Genomic DNA, 22,936 nt, shown 5'->3' on the forward strand with positions numbered 1-22,936 from the left:
AGCGCGCCATCGAGAGGTCAACCAAGAGCAAACCGCAAGAACGATTTCAATCGCCAATTAATTGACTTGACACATTGGCACCTTCACATGCACAGGCATGCGATTTATTAAAATAAAAGCAAAGCTGTCAAGGATGCAAAGACCTTGGATAGGGAGAAAATCATAAATTAAAGATTATGCTAGACGACCTTGTGTCTGATTTGAAAATTTGGTCAAATTATCAAGATTCCTAAAGCCGTAAATTATTTATACACATTATTGAATCATCGAAGTAACGCTATCTGCAATCATTTTGCATTAAATCGCTTAGTCATTTAGCCTTGACTTATTAAATCCGCACTCCTACGAAAGCTTATCAATATGATTAACTTCGCACAGCCATACGCTAGCGAAACGCACTGTAAGCTGCAAGGCAGCTCAGCAAATTGGTGGTAGCCAAAAAAATAAAAATCGGGCGACGAATTGGTTAAAATAGGAAAGAGCCCGAGACAATTTCGCATTCGATGGCAGCTGCATTAATTAAAAACTCAAAAAAAAAATGGCATTGCTTTTTATGCGTCAAGCGAAAGCACTGTGCAACAGGTTTTAAGTTTAGAATGTGATTATGCCTCATATGATTTACAAATTTCGCAATTTCTGTAGTTAGACAAGTATATGCACATGCACTTCACATATTCGCACATTCTCTCTCGGAGATAACAAATACTGAAACTTTTGTAGCTGAGTGTTGGGCGATGACGAAAACCGGCGAATCGTCTCTGTCGTCACATTAACCCCTCTGCGCCCAAGTCATACTCTACTTTCCGCTCTTATGTCGCCGCTCGCAGGGTATAAAAATATCCTACTATCGCCAAAGCGAGCAAAATAAACGACGGCCGAGCATTAGTCATCACCACCATCAACACTCGAGTACGAAGACCCAGCTAAAAAAATAAAAAATAGGAAAGAAGACTAAAAGACACAAAAAACAAAAAAAAAAAATATGGGATTCGACCATGGGCCGCCGTCTCCTCTACTTTGCTTCTGACTTATCTATGGGGGCTATTTTTTTACCCGCTCGGTTTATTTTTTTTTTAGCTTTTATTATTGCACATGTGGCTGACGGGCTGTCCCATTCGCATAGTTACAGCCAACATCATAATAGCTAAACAGCTTAGAAGTTAGCTTAAAAATCATAAGCATATCATACATATACCAAGTATATTCTTAGTCATAAGTTCTATTCTAAATTAAATGGTTTAATAGCTGTGTACCAGTATATAGATATATCTAAATTAATGTGTGCTTTTGCATTTTTTGCATTTTTCCCTTTTCTAACCTTGTTTTTTGTTTCTAGGCTTTTGGTCATTATTTTATGCAAACTGCCAGTGCTTTTCAAGACCTTGCCCTAGGCCTCGTGCACAGTGCGGAAGTCGTCAGTGGTGCTAAGGTCTCACCCTGCGGTGTAGTTGGCCTCCAAACGGAGGTTTTCCTAAGCGACCCGATAAAAGGTGCCAACCGATAAGCGGGCGGTAGTGGGTTAAGGGGGCGGGGCGGACATCATTATGAGGGCCATGGTTCGTTATTTCATTTCGGTTTTTGCCACCCCAAGGGGGGTGGAAAGGGGGGAGGGTTGTAGAGAAAAAAATAAAAAGGTGTGAAGATGGTTAAACGGCCCGGCTTTTATCAGCTGTCTTCTCTTTCCGTCTTTTTTAGCCGCATCTCTTTCTGGCGATTTCAATTTTCTGCAAAATTAGCAATAAGCGAATCAATTGCCTTTTACTGGGAAATTGACCATTTGCCTGCGGTGATAACAAAGGCTTTGCAGGTGTTTTCCGGTTTGTTTTCAATTGCCTGCTCAACAGCAAACTTGAAGACAAGTGTTTCGCACATAATTATGCTTTACTGATTAATTCGATTGGGATTGCATCTTTGGCTTGTTGTCCAGCCAGAATAAACATTTAATTAAATCGTGTAATGGAATGCAATTAAACTACAATTGTTTCAACCACAATTCAGTTAATTACCAACTGCATTCCCACGAAAGCCGCAAACATTTGAGTTCATAATCTAAATATACCGATATGTTGTCATTCGCAATGTAATTTATTGACACCTTTTTGGTTCACCCCTGGGGCAGCACATTTCGGTCCACTCTAAGCACTCATTTATCCACAGGTAAAAATAAAGATGTGCCAGTTTATTCGGTTTTTGATTCTTTTAGCCGCCTTTATACGCAATTATTGGGCAATCTTCAAGAAAAACTGAGTGTGTGGAGCGACAGGTGGGGAGGGGCGGAGTGCTGGGTGTCGGAAAATTGACACTGAGGGTGGTGGGGTTGGAAAATTCCCCCTCCGCACAGCACAAAAGCGCCAACGAAATGTAATAACAAGTTGGCGCAACTTTTTGGACTAGCGCAAGTTTTTCCCTCTAGAAAAAAGATAGAAGAAGAAAAAACGATGAGTGGGATGAGCTGCGGGGTTTCTAGTTACCAGGAGATTGGGGCCAAAGCGGGATAATCAGGCAAAGTAAGGCAGACAGGTCCCATAGCCCAACTCTCTTTTTTTTTTAATAGCTGTCTATGGCAAGTCCTTCAGTTTGTCATGCGCCCTGTCAAAAGAATTTATGTAACTAAGGCCAAAAGGCGAGGGAAGCCAAAAAAAAATTGATTTTCCCGATGGGCAAACCAAAAAAAAAATGTTTTTGGGCCAAAATTGGTTTGGAAATGTTGAAAATACACACAAGTCTGCGAAGGTCAAGAAACTTTGTTTTGGGCCTATTGAAAAATGTGAAACAAATTCATTTGAACGCATAGACACGCATATTTCCAAAGTTGGCATGGGGTCTTCAATAACCCAATTTTCCAAGTTTTGTATATTTTCATTGACAGTACGTGTGCGTAGGCATCAAATAAATGTATTATGGAAAGAACAAAAGAATTTGAGATCTTAAAATGGATTTTGTGTAATTGATAAACAATATAATTGATCAATTTCAAAATTATAGAATTACGAATACCTTTACAGCTTGTGGAATATTTTCTAAACCAGTTGCAAGCATACTTCTTGGACCAATAAAATTGAAATCGAAACTTCTGTAAGTGCAATCGATACATTGATAAAATCGCCGGATATCCGTTTCCCCTTTCTTATAACGAGATTCTCGGAAACGAAACCGAATATTCGGCATATAAAATCGAAATTCAAACGTTTTTGCCTTCTATAATCTGGTTTTCTTTTTGTATATTTTTTCTTTTGCTCTCTGTTTTTTTTTTTTTGGCATTTTGTGCGTATATGAGGGGCCGAATGAAATTAAATTTGGATGGATGGCCTTTAGGGCGTATGCGTAATATGTTTGAGTGCATACGTATACGTGATATGTTGTCTGTGCTGAGAGTGGCAAACAAATTGTGTGCGTTTGTTTGCCAACTAAAAATACACTTGGCCCTTTCGAACAGCCAACAGTTTCACTTTGTTCTCCCCCTGATTTCCATGTTGACATTTTCCTATTTCCAACTTTTCATTTTAATTTTCAGCTCTTCTACAATCGTCACTCGCTCTGCCAAAACTTTCTTAAACTTTGTGTGAAATCGTGCCTAATTAAAAATTGAAATTAATATTTAAAAAAAAAGTGGAAGCAAACAGGCGGAGGAATGATAGATAAAGAGCATCGGAATCGAAACGGAAATAGACATTCAACAGGAAATTATTGGACGTGATTGCCACTTAATCCGTTCAATAAACAACAGACGAGTGATAAAAAAAAATTAACGCTTTTCTGACTGGTTGCTCTGACGTCTGACCATGAGCAGAATTGACTCGAAATTAATGGGAAATGTACGCAAAATGCGGCTCTGATTAGAGAATAAATCATGGAAAACGTCAGAGAAAGAGGGCAAACAAAAGGCAAAGACGGCTCAAAAAGCCCAGCGTCATTGACATTGGCCGACAAGGGGTTAAGAGCAGGCATAATTGCAAATAAGTAATGGTTAAAAGCAACGTTTGCCAATTGAATTCTATCGATTTCTTTTCCGAAGAAAACGCCGAAGAGAGAGAGGTCTAGTGCCGCGTAGAAAGAGACGAATTGCAGCTACCATTTCTTGAGCTCTTTAAGGCTACACTGGAAAACAAACAGCAGATGTTCCTGTCTGTGGCACAGAATTTAACTTGTATAAAAAACTTAGAATACCTTAATTCCTATGACATAACTTTCTCTGCATTTTCCAATAAAATTTCCGAAGAACTTCGTGGCATGTGCTTTTGTGCAGGTGTAGATCTAAGCATTTTGCCGGCTCAAGTCGATGGAGGGATATAGCCAAGAACAACAACAATGCTAGCAATAACAAAATGGCATAACAACAAGAGCAACAACCATTTCTAGCAGCATTCAAATGACACCCACACACACACATTCAAAAGACAGGGGTGTAGTCATTTCTTCAAGTAAAGTGTGGTTGTAATCAAATGAATTGTTCTTGAGAGCTATGTAATAAGATCTAAGTATTTAATCTATTTATATAAATATGTGATTTGCTGAATCTTTTGCTTTAGCTACTATTAAATATTTTGACATACTTTCGTTTTCCTAAACTTTAACCTTTCTCACACATTTTCCATCAGAAACACTTGCTTTTTTGATATATGGACGCATTTTCCAGGATCCCTTTTCGAGAGAAAGTACGCCCCTGGCTTGTAGCCATAGTTTGCAGGCGGTGTAAAAAATGGAAAACAGGAAGAGGGCGTCGGTGGGCGGTGGGTGTGTGCGTCCAGGGGGGCGTGGCAATGGCACTCGGCTCAGCTCACCTCGCTGAATTTGCTTTTCCTTCTAGTTTGGCAGCTTCTGCCTCTTGGCCGTTAGCTGTTTTTTATTCACTTTTTTTGTTGCCTGATACCGACATTTGTTTATGCTTAGTTTTGCTTTTTCCCTATAGTACTTTTCTTGCCACGGCTGCTTTTTTTCTTTTCATTTGCTTTTTTGCACATTGCTTTTTATGGCAATGGCCGGCGGATATTATCAACAGCAGCAGAACTGCAAATGCTTTTGTTATTATTGTTATTATTATTATTTATCAGGGCGGCGACGGCGTCAGAAATTTATTTTCATTAACAAGTTGGACAGACGAAAAATAAATAAAATCCAAAGCCATAACAAAAAGTAACTCGAGTCCGGCAGACAAAGGAAAACTGAGCAGAAGAGTAGTAAAAAAAAAAATAATAATAAATAAACGAGTATAAATCCAGTCATGTGTTGGAAAAAGTTCCAGGAACTCGAGTTTATTTGTCATTAGTTTCCATCAAATTTTTGCTGTTCTGAAGCAGAAATTTATAATTAATCCGTAAGGGAAATGCTAACCAGATTTGCAGAAATCTCTGAAATACTTAGAATTAATATGGAATGGAATTAATTATGGAATGCCCGTAATTTCAATTAAAGTGCCAGAATACTTGCACATATTTACTAGGAAATGTGATAAGCCAAATATTTAATATTTAATCTTTAAATGCGACTAACTAACTGGCTGGTAATTGCATGAAGTGCAGCCCAAATATGTCAAAGGTAAACACATTATGCCACAAAAGTGATTATAAACATTAAGATCCCTACATAAATATATACCTACATATGCAGTAAATGCATTTGAACATCAAGGTTACTGAATATATGTTGTATGGTATATATAACATGTTGTGGGCAGCTGCAAAGGTTGAAACACAAAATGTGTAAATGTACACAGGAAGAAAAGTGGGGGGATTGATTGGAATGATTGGTAATCAGGTTTATAAGATTTAAAATCTAGTTAACCTGTTCAAATATATATTTATATTATTTGGCACTCAATACGAAATAATTCAAACTTAAGCGAGATTTCTCCCAGTGCAGTTGCAGTAATGTGAGCCTGTGTGGGCGCTTTTCAGCTGCAGCACACCTGCAATCAAGTTGGTATTTACGTATAATTTATATCGCGTGGTCGCCACAAATTCGATTCAATTAGAAAACGCTCATGGAAAATGCTGAAATCGATCAAAACATGCGGGTGTAGCGGGGTGGGGTGGTGTGGGGAAAATCAAAGGAACCGAGGCCGCTGCTTCAGCATCAAAGTGAAAAAGAGTGGGCGGCATCAACAGCGTGGGCGTGGCTGGCCCAGGTCACGACCTGCGTGCAATCGCACACACACACAAGTTTACACACACCCACGTGCGGCAGGTGGAAATGGTTTTTGTTCATGTAACATTTTTTTTTTTTTTTTTTTTTTTTTTTTTGGATATATTAATTTAAAACTGTCCTTCGCGGACAATCATTAAATTTGATGACTAAACTTAACGGTAGAGAATTAATTGATTACATAAATTGTTGCGAAACTATACAATAACTGTCGATATTGTATGTATGATGTATATAATAATGTATGTATATAATTTAATTTAATTTGCGTGTCTAATCCCAGAGAGGTCCAAAGGGTGTGATCGGTGCAGCCTCCTGGTGCGTTGACTGGTGTCCAGCAGGTCTTGTGCCAGGTTGTTTGGGTGGTCTTGAAGCCTCTGCATGTACTGCCTGCTGCTTTTCTTAATCTCATCCTTCACCCAGGGGAAGCTGAGGACCTCGTGTATAGTGGCATTATCGTGGAAAGGGTGAGCGTTTGTGACTGTGCGGAGCGTTTTGTTTTCGAATGTCTGGATAATGTTGATGTTACTTTTCGATGCAGTGCCCCACAGTTGAATGCCATACGTCCAGATTGGCCTTATGATCGCTTTGTAGATAAGGAGCTTAGTGGAAGTCGGTAGCTTAGATTGTCTGCCCATCAGCCAGTAGAATTCACGGACTCGGTTCTCCGCCTGTTTCCGCTTCTTTAGCAGGTGTGGTCTCCATGTAAGTCTCCTGTCCAGTGTAAAGCCAAGATAATTTGGATTGGCTACCTCTGGGATTGGGAACCCGTTGAAACTGACTGGTGGGCAAGTGCCGCGTCTAGTTGCGAAGGTGGTAGCGGTTGACTTGTCGCTGTTTACCGATATATTCCATCTCGTGTGCCACGTGTTCAGTAGATCTAGTTGCTCCTGCATAGTCTGGGAGGCCTCTGCTGGGGTATCTGCTGTTGTTAGGAACGCAGTATCATCGGCGTAAGTGGCTGCCATAATGTACTGGCTCGGTATCACCGGCAGGTCAGCCGAATACGCGTTGTAGAGGAGCGGACCGAGAACGCTTCCTTGGGGAACTCCTGCACGGGCTTCTTTGACGTCTGAGCGCGCTTCTCCACACCTGACGGCGAATCTTCTGCCCTCCAGGAACGATTTTAAGAACTTGAAATATGGCTGGGGCAGGCCGTTTTTGAGCTTTAGGAGGAGACCGGGGTGCCAAACACGATCAAAGGCTTGCTTAATGTCCAGCATTACTGCTAGGCAGTATTTCTTATTCTCAAAGGCGTCCAGGATATATTGCGCTACTCGGTGGCCTTGCTCTGGTGTCCCGTGGCGGCGCCTAAAGCCAAACTGGTGATCAGGGATCAGACCAGCCTCCTCAATCACCGGCAATACTCTGGTCAAAAATACTCTTTCGAGTATCTTGGAGAGTACTGGTAGTAGGCTGATCGGGCGGTAGGAGGCGGGATTGGCTTCGTGTTTACCAGGCTTCAGGATCATAACTACTTCGGCGCGTTTCCATGATGAAGGGAAGTGCCCCAATTGCAAGCACTTATTTATTATGGTCGTGATTAGTGACTTGCTAATAGGGGGGAGGAGCTTTAAAGCAATGGCATTGATGGCATCATCGCCTGGAGCCTTGTGGTTACCCATTGCCGCTATTAAATTGCTGATTTCCTCTTCCGTGGCCTGGGGTATCGACTCGGAGTCAAAGAGAGGTTCTGACAGGAGCCTGGCTGTTTCGGCTGCTTCATTTGGGGAACATCGATTGGCTGGTGTGAAGACTTCCTCCAAGTGCTCGGCGAATGCGTTGGCTCTTTCGGTCTCAGTTCTGCACCATGAGTTGTCTTGTCTTCTGATGGGCGGGATCCTCTTCAGTGGCCTCTTGATGCGCTTGGTAACATTCCACAGGTTGTGGTGGGGATCACCCGGCGCGAGATTACCAACAAAGCTGTCGAGGGCCTCCTTCCTTAGCCTGACCAGAGTTTCCTTCAGCTCCTTGGTGGCTCTGTTGAGAGCTGTTTTGTCTCTAGGGTTCCTGGAGAGGAACCAAACCCGTCGGAGACGCCTTTTCTCTGACTTGAGCTCATTAACCCGATGATTCCAAAAGTGGACGTCTCTACTTCTGTCCCTCGTTTGGTTAGAGAACCTTGGAGCAGCATAAGTTGCTGCCTCCTGAATTTGCGAGGTGAGGTTCACAACGGCCGCATCTATAAGTTCAGGGGTATCCAATGGTGGATTAGTGACTGTCGAGTTGTTCAGCCAGTGGTGGTATTTGCTGATGTCGGACGTTTTGAAGATTAACTTTTTACCCGCGGATCTCAACATGGCTGAGGCGTAGACCGAAACGGCAATGGCACTATGGTCCGAGAGAAGGTCTTCCACCTCCCTGGTCTGGATTCTTGCCGGGTCCAGGCCGCCAGAGATCGCAAAGTCCAAGATGTCTGGAGTTTTTGCAGGGTCAGTGGGCCAGTATGTTGGCGTCCCAGTTCCGTGGCAATTGAGGTTGCGGGAGAGAACCTGCCTGCATAGCGCGCGTCCTTTTGGATTGCATACTCTGGAACCCCACCAAGTGTGCTTGGCGTTAAAGTCACCTCCTATGACGAATTTGGGGCCGAGGCTGTCCAAAAGCGAAGAGAAGCAATCGTCCGTGGCTCTAAATCTGGGTGGGCAGTAGGCAGCAGCTAAGGTAATGTCTCCGTGGGTGGTGCTTACCGATATTCGGGCGCATTGCACCCAATCCTCTTGAATTGGTGGTTGGGTGTCGAATTTGATGCTGCTGCGAATAAGGATGGCGGCGCCGCCGCGTGCTGAACCATTAGGGTGGATGGCTGACACGAGGTCATACCCCCTTAAGGTGAAGTAGGACCTGTCTGAAAAATGGGTTTCGGATATGAGGAGAATATCTGCTTGGTTGGTCTTGCAATAAAGCTCGACCTCTGGCCTGTTGTTGATCAGGCCGTTTGCGTTCCAGATGGTTATGTCTAGTGCTGATTGCATAGGGACTTACAGACGGTTGCCATCATCTGATTCATTTGACTCATTACCTTCTCCATCATCTGATTCGTTTGACTCATCGCCTTCTCCATCATTTTTTCAAACATGGCTTCCATTCTGCCCATTATTGTTTCCATCAGGTTGTCAAAATTGGCCTGAGTATGAGGGATGGCATGTGTCTCATCAGTTGCCTGCTTGACAGCGTTGGCAAAACTAACGTTAGGAGTAACCTTGCTGCTGCTCACAGTGTAATGGGCGCGTGGGGCTGAAGCCAGCTTTGGAGCGAGCATGCTTTTGGCCTTCTTATATGCGGGACAACCTTTATATGAGGCTGCATGCGGTCCTTCGCAGTGCAAGCAATGGGCCGGCTTATTATTATTTTTACACTCAACGGTTGGGTGGCTGTCTCCGCACTTGACACACCTGTGTTCTAGGTGGCAGTACCGTTGGGTATGTCCAAATGCCTGACAGCGATAGCATTGCGGCACGTCATTAAACTTTATCGGTGGCTCGATTGTCACCACTGATCTGCAAAGTCGCGTAACTTTATAGGCCTCCTTGTTGTTCTTGGCCGGCTCGAGATTGGCGAAAAATATGTTAAGTGGCTTTTTGGTACTTCTTTGGGTGGGGTTGTAGAGGTCTCTGACCTTGTGTCCGTGACGGTTTAGCCCATCCCGAATTTCCTCTGGGTCCGTAACATGATTAGCATAAAATTAAACGATCAACAAAAAACCAAATTGCGATGGGTTTCCAGTAAATTGCTTTGGACCACCTGCTGTCGCATAATTTCTCTCGCTCCAATATATATATATAAGCAATTAATTAGATATTATTAAGCAAAAAAATATAGAAATAGCTAATACATGTTCAAACGGCTGCCAGATTAGAGAATATGTTCATATGCACAATCTACACACATTTCTACATGTTTCAATAATAAACCATAGATACTTATGATCACTTTCCTAATACATTAACATCCCCCCTTCTCATAGCTCATCACAAGTGTCGCCTAATTGCTAGTGAAAAGAAAAACTTTGTTTATTATAATTAGTGGACAAATACACACAAAACCGCCGAAATGAGGGTGATAAAAAAAAAAAAAAAGCGAGGGGCCAAAAAGCCACAAGGAGAACAGGCAAAAGCAATACAAAATGAATATCTCAAGTGGATTCGAGTGAAAAAATAGAGGCAAACTGGGGGAAAATGGCCCAAATACACTGGCAGACAAAGTAGATCAATTCGTTTATAATATTCTTATAAAAATAATATTTATAGAATTTTCCAGTTTTATTTTAAGTATGGCATTGTAGTGTACTAAGTGGTTTAATGGACATCAATTAATTTGTGGCAAATTGCTGTTCGCTCAGTGTAAGTGACAGTAATAAGCAATAAGTAAAATGAATGAAGAAAATCAAACACGGGCGACCGCTGGGAAAAGTCGAGGAAAATGTGTGCGCGGCCGAGCTCCACAAGTAAGTAAGTAAACTTGGGGCAAAAAATAGAAATAAATAAATGTAGTCCTTGAAATGCTTTTAACACAAATTACGAACAACATTTAATTGGGTCGAGTGTGGTGGTGTTGGTTGGTTTTCCTAGCCTAACTTCGCTGACCGAAAGCGGTTACTTTGCCATCTCATCTGATTTTTTTTATTTTCTTTCCTTTGACTGTATATTTTATTAAAATATTCAAATTCTGCGAAAGTCTAAACCGAGTTTATCTCTTCGACAGCCGCTTTTTCAACCCCTTTCTGTTTTTTTCTTTGCATCCACTTCTCTCTTGGTTTTCGCCACCTGCGAATTTTCTTTTGATCCAAGTTGTCAGGTCAGAGCAACAAAACGGAAATTTAATTACTTGAAAATTGTGTAATTAAAGTCACTTTCCCTGGGCAAACACCACCCCTGCCAACTCTTTTCTGCGCGCTTTTTTCCCAACCATTTCCTATAATTATCTAGCTTCTACTTTATCTTTGGCTTTTAACTAAAAAGCAGTTAGGTTGGAGTTTGAAGTTAGTTTCTCCTTGGTGATTACTTTGCCGCGGAAAATGCTTGACTATTTTCTAAGTAGATTTTCTGGGTAATTGGAAAGATTCATGGCGATTCAGGCGGGGTTTTTTTAAAGGGATTTCGCACAAATGAAAACTGCTGAATTATTGGAGCAGAATGAATCTACGGTTTTCACCACAACGAACTATTGTTTCGTATGCGGCGTTAAAAATGCCAGAAATCTCATTGTTCCATGTGTGAAACGGGCGGATTAGGTGGGTGGCATTGGGGGCGCGGAGCGATATGGGGAGCATTGGGGCTTGAAAACTTAACGACAAAAACAAATGCAAACGCAAACAGAAACAAAAAAACAGAAAACAGAAGCAGAAAAAAGCGAAACAGCGAGGAATAATCATCACTCTGAGTGGCAGCGCGGCTTCTAGAATTTCAATGATGCGGTGGGCTGTGGGCGTTTGTGGGTGGCAGTGGGCGTGGCGCTGGCCATGGGCGGATTGCGTGGGTGGCTAAAACTATTGTCCAAGCTGTTGTTGTGACGCATTTGTGTTGCCGTAGTTTTTATCGCCGTTGCTTCCCTTTAATTTTGGCTTTTTGTTGTTGCCATGTAGCAACAGTTTTGGTCTTGTTATTTGTTTTGTCAAGCGTAGTTTTTCCGTTTTATTTTTGTGTAGGTGATAGTAACAAAGGCAACCTGTGGCATTGAGAGGGAAATCAAAAAAAAAAAAAAAAAGAAAGAAGAACTATTTATATACATATATAAAAAAGAAGCGAGGCAAGCGAAAAGGGAAAAAAAAAGGGGAATAAAGAATTACATATATATTCCGTAATTGGACTTTTGCCAAACCGACCCGAACCTCCTTATCCGAAATTCCTACACCGCACCCCATATCACAATCAGATGATGTCGCCGGCTAATCAAACAAGCGTTGAAAACTATGGCAGCGGTACACTGCGAAAATAAAGGAACATATTATACTGACTAAAAGTTGCATCAAAAATGCTGATGTTATTGATTTCAAGGAAATACAGTTTATTTATAACCATTTCTTAATAAGTTATCTATTGTGACTTGGAATAGCATAATTGGTAATACTCTCGAATACTTATCGACCTGCAGTGCATTTCTCTCAGTGTACTGAAGCTGGTCTAAGCTGGTTTTTGAGCCTAGGCGATATTTAATACGCCCAAAACTCGAGATAACAACAAAGCACAAAGGCAAGGCATAATTAAATAAACAAATTCCCAAACCAGGCAACCAGGAATGAGGGAAGGGGCGGCAAACAAAGTGCAGAACTCAAGTGTCGCCGCAAGAGTCAAGTGAAAATGGAAAAGTGCGGGCTGCGTGGAGCGGGGCGGGCGTCAAGGGGCGTGGCACCTCTCATGTGACTGCGAATTACTCAGCTGGCTAAAACAAAGAGCCAGTCAGCAGCAGCAGCATAGATAACTGTAACAAAGGAAAGCCGAAAAAGGCAACAACGAGCACAAATGTGGCGGAAATGTGCACAGAGCGAAAATTATACCATCTAAGCAATTATATTAATATTTAAAATAAATTATTAATATTTAATGCCTGATTGAAACAGTCATGTTATCAAAATGCCCTTCGAAACCAAAGATATTCCCTTATAATTAGTAGAGAAAGGGTTTTAAATTTCTCACTGTGTACTTGGAAAAAGGGAAGGACCCAAATAGAAGGCAGGTGACGATAAAGAAGAACCAAATTGTCCTCAGGTGATGTTTGAAAAACGGTTTGCATTTGATGAAAAACGAGGAAAATGCCAAGCGCTGCAACTGCAACTGCAATTGACCACAAGAACTCGTCATTAGGAAAAGCTTGAAGCGGGCAAACAAAAAACTCAGTGCTGCTTAAAGGGGGAAAAACTGTCTGCGGACATTGGGGACGCATTCGGGGGTCTCAAACTGGCTGCTTAATTGCTATTTTGGTTTCGTTTCATGTGCTAATTGTGCACATGCTATGCAAATTTGTTGCTCCCTTGGCCTTCTAGTAGCCTCCAAACAAAAAAAAATGAATGAAAAAAAAAAAAAACCAAAAGGTTTATACCATGCGGAGGTTTCACGATTTGTAACACGAAGTAACTTAATTTTGAACTGATGAATAATTTAGAATGTGCTCAGCAAAGGCCGCAAATTAATTACAAAAGGAGCCTATCTTATCAGCTCTCTTTGAAAAGCTCCATGAAATATATTTTTGAAATATAAACTACATTCGAAATATTGAACATATGCTAGTTTTTCATCTAATTACCGCGACATATGTATTCCTGGCATAGACGGTAAATCTGCCAGACCCTCGAGCCCGTGCATCACCATCATATTTTTTTTTCATCAATTTTCCCCTCGGCATTTTGAAAACTGAAATTCTTTTTACGACCAAAATACATGAAAACAATTTGCGCAAAAAAAGGAGCAAAATGCAAAAAGGAGCGAAAAAACCACACAGAGCAAACTGCAAATTGAGTGCCAAGAGGGGGGAGGGGTATGCCAGCGGTGGGGGGGTAAAATGGCAACTGAGAGATGACTAAGACAAGGAAAACTAGGAAGGGGGGTGGTAAATGGGGCCAGACTGGATAACAACAAAGCTGCTGTCCCACATATAATAATGCATTACGGCCCGTCGTTATAATCCACGAAAATGCGAGCAAAATAAATAAAGTGCCAGCAACGAAACTGCAAACTACTAAGAAAATAATGTGGGTGGGGCCAAAGGTGGGTGGTGGGTGGAAAGCTGAGTGGGTGGGTGGTTTGGTTTTCTATGGTTTTGGGTGGCAGACGAAGGCCGAAGGGTCGTCTTGGATTACGCCGCTCCACGAGGGAGATGGGGGGTGGGGAAAGTGTGCGTGTGTGACTACAGTAAATACCGCCTAAGGCGCATTCAATATTCATGAACTTCTCGCGAAGCCCTCGCAAACTAACCATATACATATATTTAGTGATATATAGCACCACTTGCAGTTCGCTCTACTTTAGCGACAATGGAAATGGAATTCAGTCGAAACTTAAAGGTATTTGACTAAGTACTTTTAGCTAAATTGAGCTAAATTGTTGAATGTTATTAACTTAAAATTATTTTATTACTAATATGTATACGTACGGATAGAAGAAGAAGAGAAATGTGGTCAGAAGCAGCACAATCCAGGCGAAAGTCGCAGGAATGTAGCGCGTTTTCACATCGCATTTGGGCATTTTCCTATTTTCCTATTTGTTGGTTGTTGTTTCAGTTGTTGTTGTTGTTGCTAGTGCAGTCTCTCAGTATTGCTGATTTGTTGTTGTTGCTGTTGGCCAATGTTGTTGCAGTGTCGTTGACCGTTTTTTTCTTCTTGGCAATGAAATGCGTTTTGTTGTTGTTGCTGCTGCTGTCGCTGATGAGTTTGCCGTTTTGTTGCAGTTGCAGTTGTGTTTGATGTTGTTGTTGTTGCTGCTGCCGCTTGATGACGTTTCCTGGCTTGGCTTTCTCTCTATCTATCTATCTCACTCGCTCTCTCTCTCTGTGTGTTTGTTGTTTTATTTCGTATATTTTATATTTTGTTTTAGGATGTTGGTGGAGGGGGGTTGATTTGGTAGGATGGTGGGTGATGGGGGTGGGCAAGGGGCAGAGAGAGAGGAGGCGGGAAACAAGCGAGACGGCGAGACGAAGCGGCGACGCGTGAAACGGGATCGACGACTTCGACGGCGGCAGAGGCAGCGACGCCTGCAGCGCGGCTTTCAGATTCGCGGGAAACGGAAAATCGGGAAAAATCGGGGAAAATTCAGCTTCGACTTTTCAAAGTTCTGGCTTTTGAAGCGGCTGCTGTTTTGGGAAATTGCAGAAATAAATTTGTAAATGAAACGGATTAGGTACACTCAAGAAAAATGTTTCACTTGACTTTCACTTGAAAAAAATCACAATTTAAATGACACAATACACTCGCATTTCATACATTCGCAATTAATTCGTATTATGTTTACTGCTAAATTCCAAAAATCTCACTTTAAAAGAATAATAATGATAAAAACAACTTCTTTAAATAAAACTTCTAAAGTTTTGAACATTAAATAAAATGTTTAGTGCTGATTAGCATATTGCTTCACATTTAAGTAAAATGTTGAACTGATCAAATGACAACCTAGAATGAAATAATATCACACTAACATAAATTCCTCTAACTTGAATTTCGAAATGTTCAACTAATTTATATCGCTCGTTCCCCTTGTTTACTTTTGTTTAAATTCGTGCCATTTGAGTTGTTTACTTTATTTTAAATTTCTATAATTTATTCCAATTTGTTTGCGTTCCTCTCTCTCTCTATCTCTTTCGGGCGAGGAGCGATTCTTGCCCTGCGTTTGCATTTGTATTAGTATCGGTGTTAGCTTACGCACACATTTCTAATATCAATTATCCAGGGCGAAAATTGAAGAAAAAAAAATAAGATTGCTGGCTTTATCCGGATTTTCGTAAAACTATTTTCAATTTCGTGTGCGTTTGTCGCTTTGCCTTTTTCGTCTTTCCCCACTTTTCTTCGTTCTCTTTTCCACCGCTGCTTCTTCTTCTTTTCTTCATCGGCCTCCTATCGCCCTCTCGCTCGCTCGCCTGGCTCTTCACATGTACCAGCACACACACAATCACGCACGCACACACATACATTCGCACACGCACGTTGTTGCTGCAACGCTTTTTTTTGTTTTTTATTTCGGCGTCGTCTGCAATTTCATCTTAATTATCGCTCTCGCTCGCACGCACTGCACTGTTTCAATTCGCGTAAATAACTTCACTTTTCCCGGCTTTGTGCGACTTTTCATTGCATTCTAATGGGCGGCGAGCGTTCGGATCGCATTACGAAAAAATAAATAAAAAATAAGCGGAGCGTACGCATAATTTCGTCGGTCGGTGGAAAAACATCGAAAAACCATCGAGCCATCGATGGGACATCGTAGCACCGCGATATCGATAGGTAGTCGATGATTAAGAATCGGCAACTCGATACTCATCGCGAATCGATATTTCACCCATCTCTCTCACGGTGGTATGCCAAAATATACTAGATTATACCATATGGCAACATTGGGGTTGCCATATAATAAAAGCCGTTGGACTAAGAGTTCAAAATTACTATTTTCAAAGTTAACGGCTATGGCTATTCAAATACAAACGGCTAATAATATAGCTCCGGTCAAAAATAAAGCACTTAAGTTACAAATTATACACGAATTGATAAGCTACCGCTCTGTAGCACATACTTTTACCCAATGGTCACACTGCAGCCCGTCAATACACGGCCAGCATTCGATAACATCAGTTGAAAATCACGACTGCTATCGATTGTTTATTTTTGTTGTATTAAAAAATATTTTTGCGAATTGCCAAAAAAACTGAACTATCCACTGGTTAAGTAGTCGAGAACAATCAAAATCACGAGACACAACCCCACTTAAAAGCCAGACGACGGAAGTTTCATTGTGAAGCAGCCAGAAGTCGTGGAAAACACTGAGCGGCTTTTCGTGAGACGCCGACTTTGGCTAAGGAGGAAAAGCGGGGAAAGCAAAAAAAGCCGGACCAGGCCCCATCGACCCACAGACATGTCGCGCAGCGTGCGGGCGGAGACACGCAGCCGGGCGAAGGATGACATCAAGCGGGTTATGCAGGCGGTGGACAAGGTGCGCCACTGGGAGAAGAAGTGGGTGACCATCAGCGACACCACCATGAAGATCTACAAATGGGTGCCCATCGCCTCCGCCAGCGAGAAGAAGGCCAAGCTGGAGTCCTCACCGGGATCGGCTGCTGTCCGGAGACCGCCCACCGGCTCGGGCGTCACGCCTGTCGGCGGCAGCAAGAGCGATAAGGAGAATTCTCAGAAGGGCACGCCCACGCCGCCGCAAATCACGCCGAGCTACCAGGGACTTACCGCCGAAGACTCCAACACCTGTAAGGATCTACACTTTTGATAGCTATGTGCTGGTTCTCTTGAAATTAGTAGTTGAGTTTTTAAGTCTTCCAAGAACTTTGCGTTAGGAGCCAAAAAACCTAGGGATGTAGTATATGGATTGTAGGACCTTTACGTGGTGCCTTTAGTCTCATAAGTTTGCGGAGCTGCTATCAAACTGCTGTCTTTGCATTAGCGATATTGTTTACGTTTGGTTTCCTATTCGCAGTTCTTGTGTTCAGCTCAATTTATCACTCCAAAACACATGTTTACTCTGTCTTATTCATGCGATCTCTATCTGTACACAGGTTTCTCCGTCGTGTCCGACAGCCAGGGCGCCGACTTTGTGTCGAGTATGCCCTTCTCTGAGGACTCGAACTCGCAGGGCAGCGATGGACCCGTGAAGCGATTGAAGACGAGCGACTAGCCAGACATTGGCAGGCACAGCGTCTACAGCAGCAGCAGCAACTAACTAAGAGCCCTAGTTAAGTTAGGTTAGCACCGACGGCACCGGACGACGAGAGAGTATCTGCCTCAGCCCAAGACTTAAGCACTTCCCTTAAACTAGCAGTTTACGGCTGTCAAGGCCTTCCCGCCACAAGCCTCATTTATTCATCATCGAAGCGGGGTAGCAGATGGTCGATAGGTCATAGGTCCATACCATAGCATTAAGATGAATTGTAACAACTAATTTATTAGAAAGACATGCGAATCGATTTGAGTACGAACGTAGAATGGAAATGTAATTTTGTAATAGCTGCTTAAGATACAAAACAGCCAGTCTGAATGTTGTAAACCGTGTAAAGTTTTTTGACTTTCGATTTCTAGACGTTTCTAGACAACAACTAGTATATAAATTAGCGGTACTAACATAAGGCTACCCTTTTTTTGTGCACTATAAAACTGGCTCGAAAACGATTGATGTATTCGTTTATAAGTTGATTTTCCTGGTAAATTTCGCTTGTAAACGCTTTTCTACGCATTCAGTGAATGCAACAGCCTTCAAATCGAAGCGTTTAGAAGCGAACTTATAGTTTGTTAGCGAATTGATCAAAGCAAGTAAAACCGAAAACGAATATGAACCCGCGATAGATGCACAAAGATTAACCGAAAACGAAAATCCGACCAGTAAACCTCTTTATAGTACACTTACCAACATAAATGTGACATTAACATTTAACTGCCAGTAGGGCGCGAAAAATATTATTTATATGTTCGCTGAAGTTTCACTTGGTGTCTTTTTTTTACATTTTTTTTATGATTTTTCTTTATTGAATGTTTTAGTTTTCTTCATCTTACAATTTTCCCCCCGTATGTATAATAATAAAAAAAAGTTTTATTCTTTCAACAAATAGTTTTTTTTTTCATTCCATTCGTAGTTTTACTCTTATTATGTTCTGGTTTTCTTTTTCGTTATCCATTATGTAGCTTGACATTAAATATACAATTAACTTCACATATAGCGTTGTATATGGCCCGATTGGCGTATACAGCTTTAGTTTCTCTCATCTTTCACTAAAATTTATGCTAAAAACACGCTTAAATGAAGGGAAGCACAGATTTTGCACAGAGAACGAAAATGAAAAAAAATGCACACACATTTCGACTTTCGAAGAGAAAGATAAATCGTAAATCATAATACAATTCATAAATCGATGATATAATTAAAAAATAAAATATTTATATATTTATATATGGTGTGTAAAAAACACGCGCGACAAGTTTCAACTACACACACAAAACGTAATAAAATAGAGAAAAATAGAAAAGCAGATTGGGTTGCGCGAGAACCAGAAAAAAAAACGGGAGAAAGGAAAAGCTTCGCTTTTCTTTGTTGCACAGTGTAGGCGGGTGGCGGGGGGAGGGGATTGCACGTATCTTTTCTTTTTGGAATGTATTGCGAATTGGAAATGCGGAAAAGCCCCTGGTATTCTGGATTATTAGCACTTTCCTGTCTGTCCTGTCTGTGTGTGTTTGAATAAATAATTAAATTATAATTATAATTATAATTAATAGATATACATATGTGTGTGTGGGGAATGGGGAATGCTTGTTTTCTATCCTGGATTTAGCACAAAAGTGTTTGCTCTTTCGCTCGATACATTTAGGTTCACACATATATATATACATACATATATAATTTGTTGTTGTATATTTTTTAGCTCGCTTTTTTTTGTTTGTTATTTTTTAGAAAAATATATAGAAATCCTAGCTGGGAATCGTCCCCTAATTGCCTTGTGTATACATATAGATATTTTGTTTTCCGATTTACATACATATATAGTTAATATTGTCATTTAGCTTTCAAAAAAATATACTTCTTGCCTTAATTTTGTTTCGTTTATCGTTTTTGCTTGCTTTTTACAATCTTCCTGTTTTGCGCAAAAGTATCTCGATTAGCAAAAAACATTGGTTTCGCATAAAAATTAAAAAAAAAAAAAATAACGAACAGTGGGCTACAAAAGTGGGCTTTACAAAAGTTGCTGTGTTGCTCTCTTAGTGTTTTGTGTACATTTATAGTTTTGTTTTTAGTAATTATTTAATAATAATTGCAACAGTTTTTGTTTTTAGTTGGTTTCTCCTGTGGGGGGTTGCATATGTTTATCAATTTTTGGATATGTTTGCTTATTGGCGTCCCCAGTCCCCGAGGACCTGCTCCTCCTCCTCCTGCATCTTCTCCTCCTGATCGCATTGCTCCTCTCTGTGGGTGGTGTGTGGTTTCTGTTGGGGTCACGGCTAGACCTTGGTGGTGACCTTGCCAGCGGTGGCTACCTGCCAGGATTTGTGATGTTTACTACTAAAGCGTCCCTGTCCCTGCTGCTGATGTTGCTGATGCTGATGCTGCTGTTGCGCCGGCAGATGCTGCTGCTGATGTTGTTGATGTTGCTGCTTCTGATGCTGCTCCCTCCTCTGCTTGACCAGTATGTGTTATGTCTGCAGCGGATAGCTGTTCTCGGGATGTTGCTGCTGCTGCTGATGCTGCCGGCGCTGTTGGCGGCAACTGGCCATCGCAACTGCCGCCGCAACGACAGCCGATTGACGGGCTTGATATCAGCACTCGGACTTATCCTCCTCCACCAGGAACTGCGTGTCCTTGCCGGTATCCGCCGAAGGATCCAGCTCCCTGGTGCGCAGCTGCAGCTGCGGCGACGCCTTGTGCGTAATGCTGCTGGGCGCGATGATCGCCGAGGCGGGCTCCGTGAAGGAACCGCCTGCATGGTGGCCCATGGACTTGCCCTTGGCCGACGGCTCGCCTGGCACATCATAGATGCCTATGGAAGAACGAAAGCGATATCCCGATTAGCTACTATCCATGGTATAACTAAATTAAGCTAGAACTCACCCGAACCATTGCCCATGCCCGGATCGGCGGTGGTGCCCGATTGGACTGCATCGTACATGGGATTGGCAAAGTCGCGCGCCTTGTTCGCGTTCACCGTCTGCAGGTTGTAGCCCTCGATGGGTGCCACATCGCCAGCTCCCGGCGCAGATGCCCCTGGGAACCCGCTCTCGTTGAACTCCACATTCGAACCGTGACGGAAGGTCACGCTCTGCGACGAAGTCATCGCTGGCATGCGAGCCAGTTTGCCACTGAAAGCATTCGAATGAAAAATGTTGGTAATTAGTATATAAGACGCGGATATCGAAGTGATCCTTAGGTGGTACTTACAATGGTCGCTTGCGGATGACGTACCAGGCGCCGGCGGCGGCCATCATCACCAGCAGGATGACCATGATGGGCACCACGACGGCTGTGACATTGGCGCCACCATGGCCAAAGGCTCCCGTGGTGCTCGTCTCGCAGTGCTCGCCACGGAACTCGGAGAGGCACTCGCACACCAGTTCACCCTGGGCGTCCTCCTTGCAGAGTCCACCATTCTGGCAGGGGCAGATTCGCGGAGCCGGGCGCGGATGCTCGGCGGCAGCATTGCAGATGACCTCGGCGGTGCTGCGGTGCGAGGGCGGCGGTCCAGAGGCGTCTGGACAGGCACAACGATGGCCGCCCGGCACCAGCAGGCACAGGTGGGAGCAGGTGGAGTTGTCGCACGGATTGGGCAGCGAGGTGTTGTACCGCTTGTCGTGGTACACCTTCAGGCCGGACGGATTGACGAGATTGCGATGCAGCACCACCTGCACTCCGCGCCCGAACTTATCCTGGCGCACTAGCTCACCCGTATCCCGGGTCATCCAGAACATGTTCGACTCGAAGAGATCCAGGGACACCGGATGCCTCAGTTGATCGCCCCGCACAATGGCCTTTCGCCGCGAGCCGTCGGCTCTCATCGATTCGATGGCATTCAGCTTGGTGTCCACCCAGTATATGATGTGATCCTGCGAGTAGTCGATGGTCAGGCCGGCGGGATGTCGTATCAGCTCGGTGATCAGTGGGCGGCGCTTAGAGCCATCCATCCAGGATACCTCGATCTTGGGAGCTGATCCCGCATCCGACCAGTATATTCTGCCCAGCTGCGGATTCACAGCAATCGAGGTGGGTACTTCGAGTCCAGCATTCACGATCGAACGACGATAGCGACCATCGGTCTTGGCCACCATGACACGTCCACGCGGCTTGGAGCCCGTCCTGTCCATTTCGGTCCAGTAGAGATTCGAGGCCAGCCAGTCCACAGCCACAGCAGTGGGCTTCGAGCCGCCCTTCATGTTCAGGTCCTGGGCGAATCCTATCTTGGCCCTGCCATCGATGGCATTGACCATGTAGGATCGCTTGATGGTCTTGTCATAGCTATCCGCCCAGAAGACGATCTGTTGCTGCGCATCGTAGTCCAGTGCCTCGATCCTCTTCTCCGCTGCTATCACATCGAACTCCTCGCGCTTCTGCAGATCCAGACCTCTGATCTCCTGACCATTGGCAAACACGAGGATGACATCCTCCTTTTCGGCTCGGCATACGCCACTGGCGCCGTCCGTCAGATGGAATCCTTCGCGACAACTGCACGAGTAGGTGCCATTCAGATTGTGGCATTGGTGGGAGCACGTGTGCTGTCGCGTCAGGCATTCGTCCACGTCGGAGCACTTCTTCTTGTTGTCGGCGGCTATGATGTAGCCCGGATAGCAGGTGCAGATGTATCCACCATCCGTGAGATTGTGGCAATGGTGCTGGCATCCACCGCGATTCGCTTCGGAGCAACTGCTCGTGTGGTGGCATCCCAACTCATCACTAGCATCCCCACAATCGTCGGAGAAATCACACACCTGGGACCGCTCGATGCAGTGCTTGTTGGCACACTGGTACTGGGTGTACAGATCGCAGGGCTTCTGTTTGCTGGCACATAGGGTCATGTTGTTCTCATCGCTGCCATCGCCGCAGTTGTCCACGCCATCGCAGATCTGATAGCGGGCCACGCAGCGGTGATTGGAGCACTGGAATCGCCGCAGCGTGTCGCAGTTGAAGTCACTGCAAACGCTGGGATCCTCGTCACTGCCATCGCCGCAGTCATCGGTGCCGTCGCACAAATCGGACAGCGAGACGCACAGATTGTTGTTGCACTGGAAACGCGATTCCGGACAATAGCGTCCGCCGGGGAATCTGGGCGGACAGCCAACCTCATCGGACATGTCGCGGCAATCGCGATCGCCATCGCACCGGAAGTAGGAGGCAATACAGTGACCGGAAGCGCACTGGAAGGTGCCATTCTTGCACTGGTATCCCTCGCAGTGCATCTCGTCCGAGTTGTCGCCACAGTCGTCCTCGTGGTCACACTGCCAGCGGGATGATATGCACTTGCCATTGCCGCAGCGGAACTCCGATTCGGAGCACTCCCGGTAGCGGCCCTTGCACACTGCCTCATTCTCGTCACTGGCATCGCCACAATCGTCCGCGAAATCGCACATCCATTGCCTGGAAAGATGTGTAAATTAGAATCTGGAATCCGGCTCGAAGGGCCA

General features: G+C 43.7%; 3 protein-coding genes across 9 annotated transcripts in view; 1 reads left to right on the top strand and 2 right to left on the bottom strand.

Moving 5' to 3' along the window:
- LOC6620464 (palmitoyltransferase app) overlaps positions 1 to 16,012 on the bottom strand; it is a 34,400-nt gene extending 18,388 nt beyond the window's left edge. For 4 of the 6 annotated variants that reach the window (XM_032726850.1, XM_032726848.1, XM_032726849.1 and 1 more), the window contains exons 1-2: positions 15,769 to 16,012; positions 14,227 to 14,922 (exon numbers count right to left, since the gene is read on the bottom strand). In XM_032726850.1, coding sequence (XP_032582741.1) covers positions 14,227 to 14,318 — 92 coding nt within the window. In that variant the 5' untranslated portion in view covers positions 14,319 to 14,922; positions 15,769 to 16,012. The remainder of the gene's footprint in view (positions 1 to 14,226; positions 14,923 to 15,768) is intronic. The other 2 variants (XM_032726852.1, XM_032726851.1) reach the window with 2 other exon arrangements.
- Positions 16,013 to 16,408: 396 nt separating this feature from the next.
- On the top strand, positions 16,409 to 18,704 carry LOC6617666 (B-cell CLL/lymphoma 7 protein family member A). The gene is made up of 2 exons (XM_002041733.2): positions 16,409 to 17,034; positions 17,341 to 18,704. The coding sequence occupies exons 1-2, from the start codon at positions 16,689 to 16,691 to the stop codon at positions 17,457 to 17,459; spliced, it is 465 nt and encodes a 154-aa protein (XP_002041769.2). The 5' UTR covers positions 16,409 to 16,688; the 3' UTR covers positions 17,460 to 18,704.
- A 465-nt stretch (positions 18,705 to 19,169) lies between these two features.
- The window catches only part of LOC6617457 (low-density lipoprotein receptor-related protein 2), a 135,791-nt gene continuing 132,024 nt past the window's right edge, over positions 19,170 to 22,936 (bottom strand). For both annotated transcript variants that reach the window (XM_032725117.1, XM_032725116.1), the window contains exons 13-15: positions 20,703 to 22,889; positions 20,376 to 20,623; positions 19,170 to 20,304 (exon numbers count right to left, since the gene is read on the bottom strand). In XM_032725117.1, coding sequence (XP_032581008.1) covers positions 20,084 to 20,304; positions 20,376 to 20,623; positions 20,703 to 22,889 — 2,656 coding nt within the window. In that variant the 3' untranslated portion in view covers positions 19,170 to 20,083. The remainder of the gene's footprint in view (positions 20,305 to 20,375; positions 20,624 to 20,702; positions 22,890 to 22,936) is intronic.

Source organism: Drosophila sechellia, chromosome X (genome assembly GCF_004382195.2).
Source record: "Drosophila sechellia strain sech25 chromosome X, ASM438219v1, whole genome shotgun sequence".
NCBI classification, from domain to species: domain Eukaryota; kingdom Metazoa; phylum Arthropoda; class Insecta; order Diptera; family Drosophilidae; genus Drosophila; species Drosophila sechellia.